Source organism: Neofelis nebulosa, chromosome 2, assembly GCF_028018385.1.
Source record: "Neofelis nebulosa isolate mNeoNeb1 chromosome 2, mNeoNeb1.pri, whole genome shotgun sequence".
NCBI lineage: Eukaryota > Metazoa > Chordata > Mammalia > Carnivora > Felidae > Neofelis > Neofelis nebulosa.
Window position 1 is genome coordinate 204,868,821 of NC_080783.1, and position 24,383 is coordinate 204,893,203.

Below are 24,383 nucleotides of genomic sequence, written 5' to 3' on the forward strand. Positions count from 1 at the left end.
GATTCAAATCTCGATTGGTGGAGTTCTATTTCCTACCAGCTGTGTGACAAATCTCTTTGAACTTCAGTATCTTTGTCATAATAGTACCTATCCCCCAAAGCCTCTAGAAGAGATTGTGTAAGATAGAGTTTATAAAGCACCCAACAAAGGATAGGTGCTCAGAAAATAAACTCCGTACCTGCTTCGCTGTGGGTGTCCACCCCTCCACCCCAGATGCCAAGCCAGATCCTGGACATCTCATGGCCACTGCCTACCTGTTGAAACAAGGGGTTAGTTAACTTCTGGGTGGTATGGCTGTACCAAGCCAGGCTGGATTTGGGTTGGAAGAAGGAGAAAGGGAGGAAATTCAATTCCAAATCTGACTCTTTAATTTTTTTTTAATGTTTATTTTTATTTTTGAGAGAGAGAGAGAGAGACAGAGGCAGAGACAGAGTGCTATTGGGGGAGGAGCAGAGAGAGAGAGGGAGACACAGAATCTGAAGCAGGCTCCAGGCTCTGGGCTGTCAGCACAGAGTCCGACATGGGGCTCGAATCCACGAACCTTGAGATCATGACCTGAGTGGAAGTCGGATGCTTAACCGACTAAGCCACCCAGGCGCCCCCAAAGCTGATTCTTAAAAACAGGAGTAGTGGGGTGCCTGTGTGCCTGTGCTGACAGCCCAGAGCCTGGAGCCTGCTTTGGATTCTATGTCTTCCTCTCTCTCTGCCCTTCTCCCACTCTCTCTCTCTCTCTCTCTCAAAAATAAAAATAAACATTAAAAAAAAAAAACAGGAGTAGTCATTCTGCACTTTAAGAATAGATGTCTGTTGGGGTGCCTGGGTGACTCAGTCAGCCAAGTGTCTGGTTCTTGATTTCGGTTCAGGTCATGATCTTACGATTTGTGGAACTGAGCCCCACATTAGGCTCTGCGCTGGCCGTATGGAGCCTGCTTGGGATTCTCTCCCTCTCTGCCCCTCCCCCAGCTCAAAATTAATAAACATGAAAAAAGATTTTCAAAAAAGTATAAACATCCCTTAAAGTATGGACAGGAAAGGGGTTTTTTGGGGGGGAAAGAAAGCTCCAAATTTCCAAGAAATTTCCAATGCTGAGTCTTTCTGTTAGAAAACAAAGGTTTTCTCTTGGGGCGCCTGGGTGGCTCAGTCAGTCAAGCTTCTGACTTCAGCTCAGGTCATAATCTAATGGTTCATGAGTTTGAGCCCTGCATTGGGTTGGCTGCTGTCGGTGCCGAGCCTGCTTTGGATACCCCTCTCTCTGCCCCTCTCCCATGCTTGCTCTCCCTCTCAAAAATAAACATGAAAAAAAAAAAGTACTTTTTTAAAAAAGAAAACAAAGGCTTTCCCTTAATGTCCCCAATACCTTAGGGTCTGTCTTCCTATCATATGCACCACCCCCTCTTGCTTTTCTCTATCCTGTAGAATAAAATACTGTCAGGTCCAGCTATGTTCCGAAAAGGTCCCCTGAAGGGGCAGAAGGAAAAGCATAGGCACAGAAGGACAGAAGCTTTGACACAGGCAGACATGGGTGCAAATCTTGGATCTGCCACTTCCTGGCTATGTGACCTTGGGCAAGTATGTTAACCTCTCTGAGCCTCAGTTTCCTTGGCCATAAAATGTGTCTATGAGATAAGGTATGAGTAGGCACACAGTTAAGATTCAGTGGAGGATGATGATATAGCACCAATTACTTCTGAACTATCGCGTAGCCTATCTTGGAGGCCCCTGGAATCCTCACCCCTATAAGGACTCATGCCTTAGATCCCCAGGCTTCCCACATTCCCCTTCTCAGTATTACCCACATTCCTGACAACAGTCTCAGCAGGAGCCATTAAACTCACCTGGCACCACCCATTCCACACACCAGGGGCTATCGTGGCACAGAAAAACAACTAATTGGTTCCCACAGCGCTTTCCATCCCTCCTCCCCTTTCATCCTCCCAGCTGTGAGGTAGGTGGATATTATTTTCCTTCCCATTGTACGGAGGTGACAACTGAGGCAGAGTGAGGGGAGGCAGTCCCTACAGGAATTTGAGCCTGGTCTTGGTTCTGAATTGCCTGTGCTTTCCTTGTATCATAGGAGTTTCAAGCAGCACTTTGAGGTCTAGCCTTGCTAATGGGAGAAGGAGCATGTTTTCTGTTTTTGTTTTTGTTTTTTTTTGGAACATGTTCTATGTGTGTGGCTGGAAAGTCCTGAGCACACAGTTACAGGCACTTTAGGAGCAAACCAGTACCTATTAGGAAATGCAGCATCTGGGGATGTTCTGAGACCACAGCAGGCCACCCTAATGCTAATGAGAAGGGAGAGAGTGGACAGGGAGTCCAGTGAGGGGGAGGCCAGGGTCCTGGCCCCAGGTTCACGGCTGACATCCCCAGTAACCTTGGGCAAGCTTCTGAGGTTCCCTTGATTCCCACTTTGGAACACAACTGGAAAAAATAGATAGGTAGATAAATAGATAGAAACTCAGTTTAGGCAAAAAGACATCTGCGGTTCTCATCATCATTACTTTGGCTTTGAAAGCAACAGCTCAGAGACCCCCCACCATTTTTTAAAATTTTAGAGACAAAACAGTATAACTTAATAGTTCTGCCAACTCTTCAAAAAACAGAGAACACAACACTGAATTTTTTTTTTCTTTTCTCCTTCTTCTTCTTCTTTTTTTTTTTCTTTCTTTCAATTTTGGCAAAGGAAGATTCAGTTCCTGGAAATGCTTACAAAATGATTCCTGACACTGGGAGGAGATAGTTTAAAAAGGAAGAAGGAGACGACAAAGAAAAACTATATACTTATATAGATCAAGGAAGAATGTGGAAAGAAAGGATAAACAAAAGGAAGAAAAGAAAGGACTAAAGGAGGGAGGGGAAAAAAAGACTTTAAAGGGCCCCAATTCAAGGAACGTTATCAAGTTCCCAGCATCTGCAATTGACAAGCCGCTCGCCTGTCCGGGCGGCGCAGACCCCGCCCCTTTCTCGGGTGTCGGGCGCTCATTGGTGGGGGCGGCAGTCGCCGACCGGTGACTGCCCGAGGAAAGGTTGCCTGGGACACGCATCCCTGTGTGAACGCATGACGTCCCACCCTGGCGCCAGGCTGTCTGGGGCTGAGTCTTAGATCAACACAGCTGTGGGACCGGGACCCACAGCTGGGCAAAGGAGCGGATTCCTCAACAAAAAATAGGATTGTGAGAAAAGTTCTGAAACAAAAACAGCGCAGACAAAAGCCTTAATGACATCCTTTCATAAAAATAAAAAATGCAAGAGGGGGGAAAAAGCTGGTAAAAGGAGCAGAACTGGGAACAGAAAGTTCAGAGGCATTTGGAATAAGAGGCTGAGGCCCCGCCACCACTAAACTAGCTGCAGAAGGCCTGAGCTAGCCCTCCGGTTCGCTGTTGGAAAAAGAAGTCGCTAGGGTTCAAACTTTATTCAGGATTCCCAACGGTACCCTGCTTCTTTCAGAATTAGAATCTTAGATTGGAGAAGACCCTCAGAGGTCGTTTGCTCTCCACCCCGCCCCCCTGGCCGCCCCCCCCCCCCCGCCCCCGGCATTTTGCAGAAAATTCGGCTCAGAAAGGAAGGAAATTCGTCCAAGGCCACATTGCAAGGTGTTGGCATGGCCAAGCCACAATGCTGCTTGCTAATCCCACTGCATCCTTCTCCTGCCTTGTGTCACACAGCCCATGGGTATTTCAGCCTGAAAGCATCTGGGGAAATAATAAATGTGAAGGTGCTTTGCAAACAGCTACACAAGCCTGAGGCATCAGTGGTAGTAACAGAGGAGGGGAAAGGAGTGAAGAGAACCTGTGTGGACCTGTGGACGGAGCACCTACCACACACCTGGCCCCATGCCGTGTCCCCAGGCACCAAGGAGAGTAACAGATCTGGTGGAGGGAGCATGTCAGGTGCCTTGCAGAGCAGAGGCATGCAATAAGTATTTGTTGAATAAATGAGGTAGGTCTAATTAGCTTCATTTTATAAATTGGGGGATTGAGACACAGAGAGTTGACTTACTACAACATCATTAGTAAAAGAGAAGAGATTTGAACATAAATCTGCCTGGCCCCAAAGGCCATAATTTTTCCAGAACCCGCCCCCCCCCCCCCCCCCCCCCCCAGATTTGACCATTTTGCACAAACCACGGAAGTCTGCATGATAGAAAAAGAAAAGGTTTTCTATTTGGTCGCTCAGGAGTCGGCATAGCCACCATTTTCCCTTCCCATGACCAAACAGTTGGAATTCTCTTCTTTTGATGTCTGTAGTTCTAGACTGACTTGTGTACTCCCAAGTTGTTTTCTTCCTCCTTCTTGTGCTAGAGTATGAGAAACTTAAAACCATTAATATTCTAGAAGAAATCTTTAGAAGACCCCTTTCTTGGAACAGAGCCCTATGGTATGATGGCAAACAATGGTACTTCAGGGTTAGCTCTGCCATTAGCTATGGCGTGACATTGGACATGTTTTATAGCCCCTCTCTGGGCCTTTTACCGTCCCACACCTGCTTGTCCAAATTTCATAAAGCCTTAGATTCCTGGTATTGGGAAGGATTTAAAATAATAATTTGACACCACCTCCCCATATTATTCCCAAGGCAACCAAGGCCAGGGTACCTAGGCTTGTTCAGGAGTGTGTGGCAAATTATTGGCAAGGCTGGGATGTTGATTCCAGTGTCCTTTATACTATGACTATTTTGAGACTCTCTTAGCTCTGCGCTCCCATTGTCCTGTTAATCAGTGCCACATACTATAGAACTCTTAATTGTTTCCTGTGTTAATCTTGTCTCCCCAAATTGTGAGATTCTTGAGAGCAGGAGTCACTGTTTTATGTGAGGGGACTCCATAAATATTTACCAACTGATTGATTTAGGAAACAACCATTGGGGGATCCCACCTGGTCAGTTCCAAGATGAAAACCAGCACTTTGAGGCTGCAAATTCCCCAAAGTTCTGGGAAGTTACAAGAAAACAAGCAGAGAATACTTGAGTGCAATGTCCTGTTGCAATACAGAGCTTAGCTCTTTCCTGGGCTCTCAGATAGAGCTGGAGCTCTTTCAGCAAGGCTAAGAATAATCAAGTCCAGGTGGCCTACCCTTCCATTGCAGAAAGGGACAGACAATAGAGTGATGAAATTACCAAACTATTGTTTTCTGCATAGAGGTGTGTGGAAAGAGCAAAGCAAGAATTAAGAGATTCGCTGACCCAATGTGGGACTCCTAAAAAGACTAATGAAGAAACTATCCTGTCTGTAGGCCCATATTTAAAATCCAGTCCAAAAGTCCAATCAAACTCACTTCCAAAACACAATTGGGCATATATTTGGCTCCTTATGGAATGCATAGGGCCAGAGGGTGGGACCTCCTTTCTTTCTCCATGCAAAAATCACGGATTCAGCCTGCTTTCTCCTTTTCTTTTTTTTTCTTTTCCCCTGTTGCTCAAATAGTGTTCTTTGCTCAAACCCCCTTCCCCTCCTCCTTCTGCAATCTCAGCGCCTAGCCCAAATCTGTTTTCTTCATTGTAACCTCAGCTTCACCGCAATTAATTTTTTTCCCCTCTGGTCACAAGATAATTCCTGACGCCAGTGAGTCTGGAGGTCAGACGAACAGCAAATTGGGGAACAAGGCGGCACTAATTCCTTACAAGTTTCCCTTGAAAAATCCTTTGCTTTAAAAAAAAAAAAAAGCTTCTTTGCTGTTCAGGGATTTATGACCTCAGAGGAGCTGTGGGTTCGAACCAGTGTTGGGCTGTGGGTGGACTGGCAGGGGGCAGGGAACTCAAAGATCTGGGGCGCTGCCAGGAAAAGGCAAATTCTTAAAGTTAATAGTTTTAAGTGATTTTTAAAATCCTTGCTGGCAAAGAGGCCTGCCTCTCCCCAGTATCAGCGCTTCCTCATTCTTTGAATCCGCGGCTCCGCGGTATTCGGCGTCAGACCAGCCTGAGGAAGCCTGTTTGCAATTTAACCGGGTTGTGAACGCCCAGGGCTGGCGGAGGCGGGGCCGAGGGTCACGTTTTGCATAAGGGGGCGTGCCTTCGAGGCGGGCTCTATAAGTACGGGCCGCTGCGAGCGTGCGCGCGTTGCCAGCTGCCTTAGGGGTCCGTTGGCTTTCTGGGTCCTTTCGGCACCTCCGGTCTCATTCCTCAATATGAAGGCGCTGAGCCCGGTGCGCGGCTGCTACGAGGCGGTGTGCTGCCTGTCTGAACGCAGCCTGGCCATCGCGCGGGGCCGCGGCAAGGGTCCGGCAGCCGAGGAGCCGCTGAGCCTGTTGGACGACATGAATCATTGCTACTCGCGCCTGCGAGAACTAGTACCCGGAGTACCGCGAGGCACTCAGCTTAGCCAGGTGGAAATCCTGCAGCGCGTCATCGACTACATTCTGGACCTGCAGGTGGTTCTGGCCGAGCCCGCCCCGGGACCCCCAGACGGCCCGCATCTTCCCATCCAGGTGTGTGGGGGCGTGCGCGGGAGCCGGGGCGGGGCTGAGCTCCAGAGCCCGGATGCTGCTGAGACCCCCCCCCCCCCCCCCCCCCGGCCCCGAGCGTTCCCAAATACCATGCATAACTTTCCCCTCTTTTCTTTCTCCCAGACAGCCGAGCTCGCTCCGGAACTTGTGATTTCCAACGACAAGAGGAGCTTCTGCCACTGACCTGGCAGTCCTGGCGCCTCCAGGTGAGTGAGTATCCGCCGCCTTCTCCAGGGGCTGGAGGTGGGGCGGTGCTTAAACGACAAATCATGGAATTGGTAGGCCTGCCAAGGGATTGGGGCCTCCTCAGCGTAGGGAAAACGAGGCGAGAGAGGGGCTAGTGACTTACCCGCGGTCACATCAAATGAATGACGGAACCAATTCCCATCCAGTGTGCGTTTCAACCTTCAACGCACTTTGCCCCTGCCCTCCCCCAGTGGCCAAAAGACACGAGAAAGTAGGCGCAGGTAAATAAAATAGCCGTTCTGTTTGGGGTTTGGTAAAGGAAGCTGTGTCTTTCAGCCCTTGTCCAACTGGTGTCAATTCCAAGAGGGCGGGGTGGTTGCGAGCTCCGCCTGTGGTCCTTTGGCGCCAACTGGGTGGGGGCAGCGTGGGGCGCGGAGTTATCAGCTGGAGGTAGAGACCAAGTTTCCTCCCTGGCGCCGGGCAGTCTGCGGACGGCCCCCGCCTCGGCGCGCTCGGCGGAAACTGATGGCTCCCTGGTCTTCTTTCCTCCCCAGCCCAGAACGCAGGTGCTGGCGCCCGTTCCGCCTGGGACCCCGGGACCCTCTACGGCCGGAAGCCCGAGGGCATGGATGGGCCCCAACCTCGCCCTGCCCACTTGACTTCCCCGAACCCCTGCCTCGAGGCTGGACCTGGCGCCCGGGAGCGAAGGACTGTGAACTTGGGTGGCCTAAAGGGCCAGAGCTAGCTCTGGGCACCAGCTGGGCAACGTCACCCAGCCCCCACCCCACCCCCAGGTTTTAAAGACTGTCTTTCAGAGTGTGGAGGTGGGGGGTGGGGGGGGGGAGTGGCTGCTCTCCAAACTCTGCCAAGGCAGCAGTAGAGCTGGTCTTCTGGTCTCCTTGGAGAAAGGCTCTGTTGCCCTGATTATGAACTCTATAATAGAGTATATAGCTTTTGTACCTTTTTTGCAGGAAGGTGACTTTCTGTAACCATGCAATGTATATTATTAAACTTTTTATAAAAGTTAACATTTTGCATAATAAACGGTTTTTAAACACTTGAGTATATAGTTTGGTTCCTTAAGTTGCTAACACTCTGCGAAGACTGAATTTAGGGGAAATACATGTCCTTCTTGGACCTTGGGGAAAAAGCAAACTTGCTTATTTAAGGGGGATGGGAAAATGCCAGCTAAGACTGGAGTGTGGGGAGAGGGGGCGAGTGGAAAAGGCTCATGATGGGAGCTCCACATCCATTGAGGTTTGGGGGCAGAGAAGATCCTGGCCCTTGTCCCCTCATTTTACAGATGAGGGAAGATGTGAGGGGAAGTGACTAGCACAAGCTCACCCAGCAGGTTGGGAGCTCAGGATAGAAATTAGGTTTCCTGAGCCCCAGTCCTTAGGTCCCTTGAGCTCTTTGCTGCATTACCAGATGGTCGTCTTCTTCAATGTCATTAATGATTCATGAGGTCTTTCTAGCAGGGGATGTGGAAGAGTAGTCTCACCTGGTGCCCAGACGGGTGGTGGTTGATAGACCCATTTCAGAGATGAATAAGCACATGGGGGCCTGGTTTCATTTCCCTCCTCATGCTCTCTGGTTTGGCTTCCCCTTGGGCTTTCAAATTTGGAAAAAGTAGGAGAGGGGTTTTTCTCGTCCCTCAAATCCCTAGCCACTCTGATCAGAATGATTTGGGTGCTCGTTGGAAATACTAGTACCAACTAGTTGGTCGTTGAGGGCTCTGAGACTAGACTGGGAATTTGAAGAAGCTGCCTTACCGCCTCCATTCCTTCCGGTATTTCCTTCCTATAACACCTCCATTGGGAGTCTACTCTGTAAAGCATCTTTATCCCTTTTTCAGAAATGGAGAAACTGAGGCTCAGTAGATAATGGGTCTGAGTCAGGTTCTCAGAGCCCCTTGAGAGAAAGCGATGGGACTTTAACCTAACTACAGGGACGATAGTTGTAGGGGACAGGGACAGAGCCTGAGAGTGGCCATCCCATAGGTCCAGGTCTGAGAGGAGGGCAGAAGACAAGACCCCCCCCCCAAACCCACACCATCCCCTTTTGCCCCCCACCTGGCAGCTCCCCAGGTGGGCTCCACCAGGCTCCTGGCCTCACTAGATTCCTGTTTATGATATGATCTCATCTGTGTTGGCCCCTGGCATGAGTTACTTCAATATTTCATAACAAACAGGTCACGTCATCACCCTTCATGCCTTAACCTTGGTGAGCTTTCAGGGGTGAACAGGGGCATGTACAGGGGGGCGAGGGGGGGAACTTCTGTCTTTGCTAACCGGCTGACCAGCCGTTCCTGTTTCCTGGTTTCTTCTGATGATCCGATGGCAGGTATGAACACTCTTCAGAAAATACATGCACACACCTTTGAAGAGTAATAGCAGACCTCCAGTCCCCTGGGAAGTCCTCAGTCCCCATGCGTGGAACTCTTGCTCAAACCAGGTAGACCCAGGTTGGGTCCACCTTGGTTTGGATTGTTGGGTGTGCTTTGCTGGCTCTGGAGACAGACACACGGGTGCAGATCCTGACTCTGTCACATGCTAGCTATACAACTGCAAGCTAGACTGCCTCTCTTTGACCTTCAGGTTCCACATCTTAACTAATTGCTGATCCTGAGCATACTATTCGGAGGCCCCTGGCTCTACATTAGACCGTGAACTGCAGTAAAGCCAGGCACGGAGCTTCTACCCTTTCTGCCACAGCATGCTGCTTCCTGCTCACTCAGAAGCGGTGGGACTGGAGAAGGCTGGAAGGAGCCGATTGGCTCATCTGCCAGGTGACCTTGAGCAAGCCGCTTCACCTCTCCAAGCCTCTCTCCTCCTTTGCCCAGCAGCTGGCAGCTCTCGAACTCTCCCTCCCTGGACAGAAGATAATGGTGGGAAAGTTCTTTGAAATGCATCACACACCTACAAGGTATTATTAAGCTAATTCCAAGGAAATTGCCTGTCAGTTCTGCTGAGACTGAGCTGTTCAGGTGGCCGGGACAAAAGCTGAAACCAGGCTGCCAATTCATTAGTCATTAGAGAGTGAAAGCAATTTGGCCTCAGGTCGGAAAAGTCTGAGAGAGAGGATAGTGTCTTCTGTCATAATCACCTATTGAGCGCCTGCCAGATGCCAGGCTCTATTTTATCTTCTTTTCTTCTAATCCTCACCACAACCCAGCAAAGTGGGTATCATTATCCCCATTTTACAGAAGAAACCGATTCATTGGGGCTGAGGAACTGGATGCCGGTCACACCACAAAGAAGTGGCACAGCAAGGATTAGGAAGCCCAAGTCCGCGTAGCTTCAAAACCCACGTCTTCACGTCGACTCCAGGCCAGTTCTTCTCCCTCTCCATTCCCTGTGCCGGGTACTAGTTCAGTCCCCAGTGGGTGCTTGCTGAAGGAACGACCCAGGGCCACCTCGGGTCTCTCCCTCCTTTGTGAAAGGGGGTGACGGTCCTTCCCTTACAGGTTTGGAATTCAGATGAAAGGGAACATACATGAAGCATATGTCAGGCTCTCTGAAACACAAGGGTCGGTAAAACTCCGCCTCTTACGTCCATTATCGCATCAGCTCTGAAATAGGGCCATTTGGGAGACATTTGTACTTTGTAAATAAAAAACAAAACGAGAGTAACAAAACAGGCTCAGAACACGCGAAGTAACTTGCCCGAGGCCACCCAGCTCTTGAAGCAGGGATTCAAATTCATGCCCGTGACACCGGAGATGATGCCCTTTGGAGGAGGCCAGTGATAGCTCTCCCCAGCTGCGGATGCACCCGACAACCTTCAATTATCTGTTTTCCCGGCCTCATCACCTCTCACGGCCACCACTCTTCATTCCCCAGGCTACACTCTAAAGCCTCCTGTCGCTCTCTTTCCCGCAGAACTGCTTCTCGGCTCCCCTCGGCCCGCGCTCCCCACCCTGCAGCCGGGCAGCCGCTTTCCACCCGCCGCGGCTCGGAGCCCGGGCGGGGGTGGAGCCTCGGCCCACGTGGCCCGGAGCCCCGCAGGGCGGAGGAGAGCCGGCCCCGCCCCTCGCCCCGCCCCCGGCCCGGCGACCCGCGCTCCCCCCGCGGGCCCTGGGGGCCGCTCGCAGGTGTTCACTGGCGCCCGGATGTCTGAGCTCTGGCTCCGCTCTGGCTCCGGCTCCCTCCGCAGCCTGCGGGCGGGGCTCCCAGCCCATCCGGAGCCTCGCGGCGCCCCCGCCGCTCTGCCAGCAGCGCGGCCTCCCAGTTCCCAGCCTCCCGGCCTGGGGGGGGCCCCCCACCCAGCGGAGTCGCTGACCCGACTGCTCTCCCGCTGCCCCCAGCTGCGCTCGGGCCGCCGCAGCCTCAGCGTGCCCCCACCCCGCTTCCTGCCTAGGCAGTTTTGCCCTGGCCGGGCGGCCGCCCTGGATCGCACCCCGTTCCTTCCTTCCTTCATTCTTTCAGGCTACTCGCATTCCTCGAGCGCCTGCGACGTGCCCCGCACAAGGCCAGTCCGACCTTCCGAGTGTGGCCCCAGGCCCACCGGGGTTCTCCGGGAAGCCTCTGTCCTCCGCCCCCCCGTCTCCCTCCCCATCCCGCCCCACTCTCCTCGCTGATGTCCTGTTTCACCCACAATTTAGCATTGAATTGTTCTCTGGTTATTTCTCCTGTTAAGGGTCAGTCAGTGTCAAGGTCAAGGGGTCTCCTTGGGGCCCAAATCCGGGGTGAGTCTGAAAGTAGGGTAACGAGTCAGAGTGTGGCCAGCGTTGGAATTCTGCCAGACTGCGGCAGGGTTTGCGGATAAACGTGCTGGCCGATAAACCCAGAGCCTGGGTTAATAGACATGGTGGGAAGGTCAGTCTGAGTGGCATCGGTGGTCGAGGTTAGTGAGTCAGTCTATGGGTCGGGTAGGTGGACAGTCCAGATCAGGGCTGTGGGTTTCTTAGGAAAGGATTTGAGGATTGCCTTTGACAAGTCAGATAAAGGGGGTGGGGTGGTGGTGGTGCTGTAACCGTTTGAACTCAGATTCATACTCCTCCAGAGCTGGGGGCTGACTGTGGGTAGTCTCCCCCCTAAACCACCCAAGCTGTAGAACTGACTTTCCATCTGGGGACCCTCCTTCTCCTCAACACCACCACCCCGCTCCGCTTGGTGCCAGGTGTAGGAGGCAGAGCCCTCACGGGGCCAGACCATGGTCAAAGGGAGCCCAGGGGGGTAGTAACACTGGCCAAGGTAGGGAGGCCATAGGCTTCCGGCGAACCCCACCCTGGAGCCACCTTGGTCTGCAGGTAAGTTGATGTTCTTCCCTGCACCTTTTGTCATTTGCTCGTAAATCTAAAGCTTGTCATGGATAGAAGGGCTCTTATGGGTCACAAATGTGGCCCAGAGAGGAGAAGGAACCTGCTCAGCGACACACAGAAAGTTGCTAGTCAAGACAGGACTCAGACCCAAGCCTCCTACCTGCCTATCTAAGGGCTCTTTTTGTGATATCTGCTTACCCTGAGCAGAGACCGTCATTCCCACTTTAGAGATGGGGCAGCTGAGACCCTGAGAGGCTTAGGGCCTCACACGCTTTCTACAGAGAGACTGTCAGGGGCTGGTCCACACCCCTGTCCCTCCGTGCACCCTGAGGATCTGGAAATGTGAAGTCAAGGACGGTGGTTCGCTGGAGCATTGCCTCGTTGTCATTGCCACCCAGCCACCTCCCTCCTGCTCTCATTAGGAGCAAATGAAACAAGGGTGGCCAAGCATGAGTTGGAAGCTGGGGAGGGGAGAGAAACACTTTTTAAGAACTGCTGGGGAAAAGCTTAGCTGGGTTCTTGTGGAAACATATGGAACTCATTACCCTAAGTCGAGGTGGTCCCTGGCCAGCTGGCAGTTGGTTTGGGGCTAAAAGTGTGAGCTGTGTGGCAATAAGGGTACCAAGGCATGGCGGACCCCCTGGAAATACCCCACCTGCTCACTGATCCAGGTTCTTCTTGAACCTGGTTTTGTTTCTAGTCCATGCCATTTTTTAGCATTAAACCAAAAAAAAAACAAAAAAAAAAGTTTAAAAATAAGGGTTTCAAGACATTCCAGGCTACTAGGCCACTGTAGGTCACGCGAGGAGGAGGTGAGGACTCGAGGACCATCAAGACAGATGCTACCGCACCACACACACACCCTGGCTCACACACATCCCTTCCCCAGCAGGGCCCCTGACAGGTCTTACTGTGGGTCCAGATACACGAAGGATTGATCCCAGCTTCCATTCAGATGGGTCCCAAGGAGCCTAAATGTTGGTCACGCATCTCATTAATGGCATTTTCCACTGTAGATTTGACTCCCTCTACAAAGAGAGCAGCAAGAAGGTGTTCAAAAGAGGCCACTCACTCGTGCACAGCATTTTCATCTACATGGTAATAGGAGACTTGAGGGGCTGCCTCTATTTCACTCCTGCGAGGCCCACAGATATTAGCGGACCCGCAAAAGGTCACCCTGGAGTAAGTGTCAGAGCCCAGGTCTCCAATACAGCCTCCACATCCAGTGCCGTTGATGTCTGTAGCTCTTTTAGAACTCTGTACAAACCAATGAATCATACAGAATTGGCCTCAGCCAGCTACTCGAGCCCTCCCGCACGTTCTGAGTCTGGGAATCAGACAGATGCTGGTTGAGATCCTGACTTGCTACGTATCAGCTGCGCCCTTACAGGTAAGTTACTTATCCTCTCCGAGCCTCACATGACCGCTTTGATGATTCAATCAGATGACATATGTAAAGTGCCTGGCACTGGGTAGGCCCCGGGTGACCCCAACCACAGAGCTAGCTGGGCATGGCTGTCACATTCCTCATATAATTCTTTGCTCATCTTTCCAGGGAGGCAGTGTTGTTGGCATAATCCAATCACGGCATCTCAGCACTGCCTGCCCAGCACAGATGCCCTTCAGAGCCCTTTCACATGCACCCAGGAGCATCTGATCAGCAAGACAGCCAGGTGTCTTGAGGAGTAGAGCCGGGACTAAAAGCAGGACTCCAGCCCCCTAGTCTAGTACCTCCATTCCCAGGCTGTGCCACATTGGACAAGCTCCTTCACCTCTCTGAGCCTCAGTTTTCCCTTTTTTTTTTTTTTTTTTAAAGTTTATTTATTTCTTTTGAGAGAGAGCAAGAGAGGGGCATCTGGGTGGCTCAGTCGGTTGAGTGTCCGACTTCAGCTCAGGTCATGATCTCACGGTTCGTGAGTTCAAGCCCCACATCAGGCTCCGTGCTGACAGCTCAGAGCCTGGATCCCGCTTTGGATTCTGTGTCTCCCTCTCTCTGCCCCTTCCCCACTCACACTCCGTCTCTCTCTCAAAAATAAATAAGCATTAAGAAAATTTAAAAAAAAAAGAGAGAGCAAGAGAGAAAGAGAGTCAGAGAGAAAGGGAGAGAGAGAATCCCGAACTGACTCCATGCTGTCAACACGGAGCCCAACATGGGGCTCGATCCCACAAACCATGGGATCAGGCCCTGAGCAGAGATCAAGAGTCGGATGCTTAACCGACCGAGACAGCCAGGCGCCCTGAGCCTTAGTTTTTCATCTGTAAAACTCCCAACAGCGCCTCTTTCAAAGGGTGGTCGTAGGAATGAATTAAGACAACAGAGGTAGAGTACCCGGTACAGGTGAGGGGCTTGGGGCTGGCAGCCTTCCTGATTTCATCAGGAGAAAGTCAAGCAGCAGCCAGCTGTTTCTTCATCATCCTCACCTGCAAATCCTTTTGCCAGTGTTCAATTGAACTGACAACGGATAATGCGGATGTTCTAATTCTTGGTGTTGAAATGCTTCTGTGTGCCCACATTGCTCCACTTGGCGAACTGCGTGAACTTGATCAGGTGACTTAACTTCTTTCATCCTTAGTTTCCGCATCTTTCTGCACCTATAAAACGGGGGTGATCGTGCCTGCAACAGTTGTGAGGATTAAACCAGTTAACACACAGAACTCTCAGACTGGTGCTTGGTACATAAAAAGAGCCCCCCCCCACCCAGTACTAGTTGTCTTTCGTTATCTTAAAAGACCACGGGAAGTCTCTTCTCATGCATTCTATAGCCATCTGTGCTTTATGAAGTCATAATGTCTCAATTTTTTAAGTAACGTTGACATTTCAGAGAGATGTGCAGGTTTTCATCACATGCCTTTCTGAGACCCAGCCAACTTCACACGTAGTCACACATGTGCACACGCCCCTGCACGTGGAGACACACACACTTTGAGAAAGCCGTGCTACACTATGCTGCTTCCCAAATGGGCTGAAACCACCCCTCTTACCTTGGAGAACTGCCTGCACTCTCCCTCCCCCTCATCATGCTTTGTGGAGTGAGACAAGAAAGGGTGGTCACCTCTCAGCAGGAGCGTACTCGTAGGCAAAACTGACTTGGGAGCAAGTCCAGGCTCCGGCTCTTAAGCTGAGAGTTAGAGCCCGGGTCCCAGTCCTGGCTCTATCCCTCTCTTGCTGTGCAACCCTGAGCAAGTACCTTCACCTCTCTGAGCCTTGGCGTCTCCTCTGTGAAAAGGGGCTGACCGTTTCTACCTTGCAGGATTGTTGTAAGGATTAGAGAAACTCCTAGAAAGCCTGGCACACAGTGGCTGCTCCATAAATGAGAGCTGTTGAGAGCTTGGCTGTTTTTTAAATTTAGTAAAAGCTATCTTTTATATATTCCTCAATAAAATGGGGCCATTGTTTCTATGCCTTACATAATATGTTTTATTGGTTTTAAACACATCTGTTAATCCAACAAAGGTTCCCCCCCCGCCAAACATTATTTTATTTCCCATTTTATTCATATTTTACAATGTCTGGGCAAATCATTGAAGCCTTCTGAGGCTCAGTTTCCTTACCTCTAAAATGGGGAAAATGCCTTCCTCACCAGGTTGTTTTGAGAATTTAATGAGGTGGTGTATGTAAAAGTGCTTTGTAAAGTCAAACAAGTGGAAGAGATTATTTTCTGCCCTCGTTGCCCTTCCCCTCTCACTAGGCTGAATTCCTCAAAGACAGGAGGGAGTTTTGTTAACCTTTGTATCCCCAGCACTGAATGTGTAGTAATAAATCTAGTAATAACAGTGACAGCGATAAGAACTTTCATTTCTTGAACACCCACTGTGTGCCGTGTCCCAGACTAAGTGCATCATCGTAGGGGAAGGAGGAAGGATAGACATTTAGAAGTTTTTGGTTCCCTCTGCTGATTATTTAAAGGTGAAGGAATTGTTTCACTTTTCCCATGGGCAAGTTCTGTCTTCTGTACTGCAGATAAATTAATCTCATTCTCGGGTCTTATACATTGTTTGGCCAACCCAGTCGGGTAACAAGAATAGTAGTTTTTAGTTTCCTTATCCACAAAATGGGCTTTTGAGCAACTTGCCTCATATAAAAGTGTCCCACAAATGACAGCTTGCCTTCCCTCTTCTTTCCTCCCCACCTCCCCACACCTTTCCCTTGGAGAAGATGGTGATAGGTCAGGATGGTGATAGGTCAAGATGACTGGGCAGCAGAGGGCTGAGTCCCTTCACCCCTCTGGGCTTTTGTTTCTTTTTGGCACAGGAAGATCTTTCTGGAATAATTCCCTGATTCTGAAACCCTCTGAGTCTTGCCTCTTTCAGAAATTCTCCCTTATCGGCTACACTGCCAAATATTGGACTCACCCAAATACCACATGCCCCCCATGAGCATGTTGTGTGTTCCAAGATTTAATTTAGGGGCGCCTGGGTGGTTCAGCAGGTTAAGCCTCCGGCTTCAGCTCAGGTCATGATCTCACTGTTTGTGAGTTTGAGCCCTGCGTCAGGATCTGAGCTGTCCTGTAGCCTGCTTCAGATTCTGTGTCTCCCTCTCTCTCTGCTGCCCTCCCCCCAAGTGAAATAAACATTAAAAAAAATTTTTTTTAAGTCCTAGAAGGCAGAGTTGTGTGTTAGGGGTTTGATTTCTATTTCCCTAAGCATTTTCTTCATCATCTCACTTCATCCTTTATAAACCTTTCAAAGTCCCCAGGTCACAGATGAGGCAGCTAAGAGACAAAAAGAGCCTCGGTTAAGACCACAGAGCCAGTCCTATGACCCAAGACATGCCAGGAGCCTATAAGAGCTCAGGTACTCTCTAGTACCTTCTTTTCTTTTTTCTTTAAAGATTTTATTTGGGGTGCCTGGGTGGCTCAGTCGGTTAAACATCTGACTTTGGCTCAGGTCATGATCTCACGGTTTGTGGGTTCGAGCCCCGCAGCGGGCTTTGTGCTGACAGCTCGGAGCCTGCTTCAGAGCCTATGTCTCCCTCTCTCTCTGCTCCTCCCCCACTCTCACTCTGTATCTCTCTCTGTCAAAAATCAACATTAAAAAAAAGATTTTATTTATTTTTATCAGGTAAACTCAGCACCCAACATGGGGCTTGAACTCATGACCCTGAAATCAAGAGTCACATGCTCTACCGACTAAGCCAGCCAGGCACCCCCTTTGAGTGCCTTCTCGATACCAGGCTCTGTGCTTGGTTCATCCTCCCAGTAATTTAAAAAAGCAGATGTTGTCCCCACTTTCCAGACAAGTAAGCTGGGATTTGGACAGGTAAAGTAACGCGCCCAAGTCAGACAGCAGTAAGAGACAGAATCCTGATTTGATCAGGGCCGCCTCGTGAATGTGTGGTTTTTGTTTAATATTTTGAGGCACTTATGCCGTTTGGGGGCCTCGGAAGACGGCCTCTTCAAGTCTCTGCAGTGGTAGTGTTGTACCCCAAAGCAAGGAGTGACTTCCAAGGCTGACCCCATGCCCAGTTTTCTCAACCTCAGCAGCAGGGTCAGGGGTTTCCTAGAGCACAGCACACAGAGCCTGCAGCAGCATCTGCGTCAAGTACCCCCATCCCCAAAGCCCATTGTCTCCCCAGGAGACAATACAGATAAAGGACCCAGCCTAGTGCTGCCTGCATCAATCTGTAACCATGGAAACCCCTAGGGAGACAATTCCAAAGCTCCCCCAGCCACCCTCCGCCCTGCAGCTGTGGCTCCAGGAACCCAGCCTCCAGCAGAAGGGGCATCGCTGATAATTGCCACCCCCACCACTACCACTACCAAATGGGACACAGCTGGGCTCTCCTCCCCACACATTGTCCCAGCCTCTCAGTCCTAGAACTGGTGTTAGCAAAGGGGCCTTGGATACATTTAAGGCCTAAAGTTTATTTCTGTTGCAGGAAGGTCAGTTCCGTGAGATTCGGGCGCAGGCTGAGATAGATCATTGATCCCAGGGTTGCCCACAGGGGGAAAGGGGACTCTGAATCCTTAACCCTTGAACTGTCAACCGGGCCTCCCGGGAAGGGCTTAGGTCCTCAGCACATGACTCCCCTCTGGTGGCCAGTTGCTGTAATTGTCAGTGGAGGCTCCAGGGAGGAACAAAAATGACTTCTTCCTGGGTAGCTGCTGTGATCCAGACACCTACACATATTAGATCTAATCCTCATAACTACCCTGTGAAGTGGGTATTCTTACCCTACTTCCACATACTGAAGCCAAGGCTTTCTGAGGAAATCCTGAAGTAAAGCTAGATGGCAGAGTGGATGAACCCTGGCTCAAAACCTGCCCCATCATCACCAGCCCTGTGACCTTGGGCAAATTACCTAAACTTTCTGAGCCTCACTTTCTTCATCTGCAAAGCTGGGGTGATAACAATACATAGTTCATAGGGATGTTATGAGGATTACATGCGTTAAGATTTCTAAGCTGTCAGAATGGTGACTGGCACATAGTAAATAAATACAATTCTGGGCCCTCATACTCAAGCTCTGTGCCTTCAAGGCATATCATCGAACTACTCCTGGCCTCAGTTCTTTCATCCGTAAAATGGGGCTAATCGTGGCTTCCCCACAGGGCTGTTGTGATCACATGGATTTGTGGATATGGGGTATGAATGTGCTTGCTTTGCTACTGTTAGCATTGTTGCTTTTAATCTGCCTGTTGGGGGAGGAACAATCATGAGGGTGGGGGGCAAGTGGGATTAGAAAGTAAGGGGACGCCTGGGTGGCTCAGTCAGTTAAGTGTCTGACTTGATCTCGGCTCAGGTCATGATCTCATGCGTTGGGCTCTGGGCTGACAGAGTGCAGCCTGCTTGGGGTTCTCCCTCTCTCCTCTGTGCCCCTCCTCCTGCTCTCTCTTTTTCAAAATAAATAAATAAACTTTAAAAAAAAAAAAAACAAGGAGAGTAAGGCCAGGAGAAGTTGGTGCCTGAGAATACTGGCCCCTATGACCTCTTTGGCCCCACAAGGTCCCCAGTTCCCCTAATGCAGAGTCACAAAGAGATTCTGACAGTGGCCAGAGCTTTCCTGGGAAGAGATTGGGAGTGATCCTTCAGCCATTCTAAAAAACTTTCATTGAGTTCAGTTCAGTAAGCAATTCTCGCACTTCTGCTCTGTGATGGGCGCTGGGCTGGATACTGGAGTGTAATGATAGACAAGACAAGGAACAGCTTAAATCTGGAGAAGAGGATAGAACAGAAGAACCACTGTAATTACACTGTGAAATGATGACAGCTTGAGATTCTTAATAGGAGGTGGGGAGCAGGCATCAGAGTTCTGATGGGGGTGGGTGGTAGGAGCTATCACCACCCAGACCCATATGAACATCACCTGGACTCCAAAGGCTGGATGTCTTACTTATTTCAAGAGGATTCTGAGTCTTCTTTTCTTAGTTTTTTAAAGTTTATTTATTTATTTTGAGATTGAGAGAGAGAGAGAGAGAGAGAGAGAGAGAGAATTCCAAGCAGGCTCCGCACTGCCAGTGCAGAGCCCCACCTGGGGCTCAAATCCACAAACCCATGAGATCATGACCTGAGCTGAAGTCCAGAGTCAGATGCTTAACTGCCTGAGCCACCCAGGCACCCCGAGTCTTATTTTTCAGTGTTGGTAATTGATCTGGATCCTTGATTTTGCTGTCCCAGGTTCCAGTTCTGTTAATCTGAAGAGTTCTAGAACACCCACTGTTATTGAATGTTGTTTGAGATCACATATGTGTACAAGGTACACAGCATTCTCAATGATTTGTGTATCTGAGAAACTTGTGTCTGAGAGCAGACCTTTTTTTTTTTCCTGGTGGAAGAGACAAGACGTATGGGTGGCTTAGTCGGTTAAGCGTCCGACTCTTGGTTTCAGCTCATGTTGTGATCTCGTGAGTTGGAGCCCGCATGGGTGGCTCATGAGTGGAGTGGGTGAGTTGGAGCCCCATATGGGGCTCTGTGCTGACAGCACGGAGCCTGCTTGGGGTTTTTTCTGTCTCTCTGACCCTCCCCCCTCTCTAAATAAATAAACATTAAAAAAAAAAAAGAGAGAGAGGACATAGGTAAACAGGGAAAGCAGGGATGTTAGAGGGGAGTCAGAAGTGCATTCGATCAGAGCCTAAGGTCCTTGTGTGAAGGGGGCTGAAAATCAGAGGGGCTGGGGGCAAAGGGGTGGCCAGGCCATGGTGGGGAACTTCTTGCCAGAACTTATTAAGCTAGAGAGTGACAAGGTCAGGTGTGCATTTTAAAGAGTTCCTGCAGGAAGAGGAGAGAATTAATTGGTAATTGCAGGAATTGTGGGTGGCGCTTGCCTACCCTACTAGTCTGGGCATCTCTATTGGGACTTGAATCCGACTGCCCTACTACAACATGGGACCACCTTCACAGGACCCAACATCTGTGAAAACCATCTCCAGGGTCTGGAGACATCTGGGAAGAATCCGACCAATTTGGTAGCCCTGGCCTTCCAGCAGGGCTGCGTTTTTCACATCTTTTTTCTCCTCCCCAAGCCCACAGTGTGTGTGTGTGTGGAGGAGGGCGGTCGGGGCTGACTTGTTGACCAGAATAGATAGCCTTGCAGATTTAGGGCAGTTGCCTGAGTTTACCTCTAGATGGCAGCCTTAACCCTTAAACCTCGCCAGCTTCCACCCAAAGGCCAGAGAGGAGAGAAAAGGAGTAACTACCAAGCTTGCCCAGCCACCTTAAGTGCACATCATTATCTCTGGTTTACAGTTGAGAAAACTAAGGCTCCAAGAGAGGCGAAGTCATGGGTCCAAAGTCACACAGATAGGCAGGTGGAGTGGAACTCAGCTTCTCTTCAGCTTCTCTTGAGCCATAATTTCCTCACCTGTGAAACGAAACTGATCCACCTCTGGCAACGCAACCCTATTTTCTGTCACTATAGATTTACCTATTCTGGACATTTCACATTAGTGGAATCATACAATAGATGGCCTTCCATGTCTGGTTTCTTCCACTTAGCGTAATGTTTTCAAGGGTTTCCGTGTTGTAGCCTGTATCAGTCCATCATCCCCTTTTATGACCGAATGATTTTCCATTGTACGGCTAACACATGAAATGTATCCATTCATCCACTGATGGACATTTGGGTTGTTTCTACTTTTTGGTTATTATGAATAAGTCTGCTGTGAACACTCATTTTCAATTCTTTTGGGTATACATCTAGGAGTGATATTCCTGCGTCTTATGGTAACTCTCTGTACAACTTTCTGAGGAACCGGCAAACTTTTTTTCCAGTTTACATTCCTCCTGCAGTGTATGAGAGTTCCAATTTCTCCACATCCTGGACACTTGTTTTTGTCAGTCTCATCAATCACAGCCATCCCAGTGGGTGTGAATCTCATTGTGGTTTTGATTTTCTTTCCCTAATGGGCAGAGATTTTTCTCCCTTCGTTCCCACAGTGCCCATTTGGCTTCTCTCTTGATTTTAGGTTCATTTGAACAGGTAACACACTGGGGAGCCCTCAAACAGGAGGTCTGTACCTTCAGGAAGCTTCTATCAAGAATTTTGTATTTTGGGGGCACCTGGGTGGCTTCGTCGGTTAAGCGTCCAACTTCGGCTCAAGTCATGATCTCACGGTTCGTGGGTTTGAGCTCCACTTCGGGCTCTGTGCTGACAGTTCAGAGCCTGGAACCTGCTTCGGATTCTGTGTCTCCCTCTCTCTCTGCCCCTCCCCTGCTCATGCTCTGTCTCTCAAAAATAAATAAAATGTTTTTTTTTTTAAAAAAAGGGTTTTGTATTTTGATAAGCAAGGCTTTGAACAGAGAGAATCTGAGCATTTTTCAGGAGACGACGCACCGGAGATGAGGTCCACCAGTTGGAATGGAAGTTTGCTTGGGTTTGGGGACTTTTCCAGAGTTTTGGGGTGTGTCTGCAATAGGGTCTTTCTCTCTTACCAGCTGTGTAGCCTTAAGCAAGTTCTTTAATGTCCCCCATGCCTTGGCTTCCTCGTCTGGGAAATGGCATCCCTAACTTATTTAGTTGGGTGGGGCACACTCTTTCCACCCTCATCAATGTCTGCAGCAGAACCCTGGATTCAGTAGCAGAATGTACCCTCCTTCACCTGGGACACTGCGGATAATAAGCTCTTTATTCAGAATGACTCAGTGCCTTGGGAGCCAGAGGTCTGAGTTCAGTTCCTGGTCTCATCTCTAACCAGCCCTTAGTCAAATCTCTCTGCATGTTTGAGCCTCAGTTTTCTCATCTGTCCAAATTGCACCTGTGTTATAGGGAAATATCAAGGTGATAGTGCATATAAAGTGCCTAGCTGGGTGCTTTATGCTGGGAGGTGCTCAGGAAATGTGAATTATCATCACCATATCACTGAGCACAGGCCTACTATGGCCTGGCACCCTCAGAGAGGAAGGCAGAAAGATGAAAACAAAGCATGGGTCCTGTTCCCAAGGAGCCTAGAGTTTCCTTAAATGTCTGACTTCAGGCTTTTTGCTCCTGCCACTCCGCCATTTGAGTTGGGCCTTAAAGCTGGGTCAGAGTTGAGCATGAGGGGATGGAAGGGAGAAGGGGCCTTGGGGATATGGAGCCACGGTAGCAAAACCTGGGAGATGGGAGTGTGTAACCCATGAATGGAAAACTGCAAATGTTGTAGTTTGGTTCCACTGGGGCTTCTTCTGGTCCATCTCACACAAATCTTAGATAAAATATATTAAGTGCCGGGGCACCTGGCTGGCTCAGTTGGCGGAGCATGTACCTGTTGATCTGGGTGTTGTGAGTTCAGTCCCACGTTGGGTGTAGAGATTACTTAAATATATGTTAAAAAGAAACAAATAAAATAAAATATATTAAGTGCACAGTAATGCCCCTCTGAGGACTTTGAGGACAACTTACTGAATCACACAGTAAATAGACAGGTCACTTTTGCCATCCCCATTTCAAAGATGAGGAAATTGAGGCTCAGAGAGGTCCAGTAACCTGATCAAGAGCACAAGCTACGAATGGATGGGGCAGGGATTCGTGTTTGGGGAGATAGACTACAGATGTGCTCCCACAGGAATTAGTCAGTTCCCAGGCAGTGAAACTAAAGCCAGCCCCAGCTGCCCGAAACTCAACCACAGAGAGCTGGCTCTTGGCCCCCTTGCTGGCTCCCTTCTTTAGTCTCAGCCCCACCCTACCACCCCCATTTCCCTTCCTGGCCCTAAGGCTCTGCTCCTTCCCCAAACCTGCTCTGCCACAATTCCTTCCAGGATCCTTCATCTGTAAAATGGGGATAATGATAGTGCCTGTCTCAGGGGGGTGTTGTGAGAATCATCACCACCACCATTTCAATAGTGCCTCAGAGTCCTGTGAAATCAGCGAGTAGAAGCATTGTCCGCGCTTGATAGTTGAGGAAACTGAGGTTGAGGGGTGGAGCAGCAGCCTGCCCAGGGTTGCTCAGCTAGGAAGCAGAGAACGCGACTTGACTTGGAGCCTCCTTACCACTAAACAGAGCTTTGTTTGTTGAGTCGAAACACACTACGCATGGGTAGAGGTCAAGAAGCACTCTGGGAGGGGGAGGCAGGCAGGGAAGGCTTCCTGGAGGAGGTGAGGTTTAAGCTGGGCCTTGAAGGATCAGTGAAATGTGTAGACTAGAGTAAAAGGGTCTGTGTACTGGAGATAAGGCCAGAAATGTAACCACAGCTGCTATTTCTTTATGAACTAGGCTCCATGCTGACAGCTTTACATGCATTATCTCATGAGATTTCCCCACAATCCAATGAGGTGGGTGTTAATAGGGATGAGAAAAGTGAGGCTCGGAGAGTTTATAAAACTTGCCTGGGATCACACAGTTAGTAAAGTAACTACCTGGGTTTGGGTTTGAGCCCAGTGCTGTCTGCTACAAAGTCTGGGCTCTTAATCACCGTGCATTAGTGCCATTTCATCCATGACATCTGAGTTTGAGGACCTGGTATTAAGCTGGGGACTGACTCTGGAAGGTTTTGAAAGCCAGGCTCAGACCTGCATAGAAATCACATAGCACCAGGCAGGAACCGGCGGACCTGAATTTAGCTTCTGACAGCTGCACCACTCACCAGCCAAGGTCACATCTTGGAGCCTCGGCATCTCTAAACTCGAGAGCCGGGGGATGTAAATGGATTACCAGCAAAGAAAGTTTTGAAAGAGAGAGGGAGGCTCTTGTGACCAAAGGATTGTTTAGGAGAAACACGGAGATGTTCAAATATTTACTGAGTATTGGGCTCTGGGAATGTAACCGAGAACAAGAACGAGCTCCGCACTCCAGACCCAGCCCCCACCCAGGCCGGCATGGGGCAGGACACAGCTTGGGAGAGTGGAGGAGAAACCTCATATTGAAACAAACAAGGGCTCAGAAACAAACAAGGGTACACCTCTCTGTACCCGCAGACTGTGCCTCCCACTTGTGCCGGCACCTTGTCCAGACTGGACTGCCAGTTCTTAAATCAGTGAATCTCTGTGTGAGCTTGGGCAAGTTACGGAGTCTCTCTGTGTCTCCATCTTTACGACGAAGACCATCATGCCTCTTCCCAGGATTGTTGGATTCAATTAA

General features: G+C 49.8%; 1 protein-coding gene across 1 annotated transcript; it reads left to right on the forward strand.

Moving 5' to 3' along the window:
- The first annotated feature begins 6,039 nt into the window (after window positions 1-6,039).
- On the forward strand, window positions 6,040-7,688 carry ID3 (inhibitor of DNA binding 3). The gene is made up of 3 exons (XM_058718667.1): window positions 6,040-6,422; window positions 6,564-6,646; window positions 7,186-7,688. Exons 1-2 carry the CDS (start codon window positions 6,123-6,125, stop codon window positions 6,621-6,623), a joined length of 360 nt encoding a protein of 119 aa, XP_058574650.1. The 5' UTR covers window positions 6,040-6,122; the 3' UTR covers window positions 6,624-6,646; window positions 7,186-7,688.
- Window positions 7,689-24,383: the final 16,695 nt, after the last annotated feature.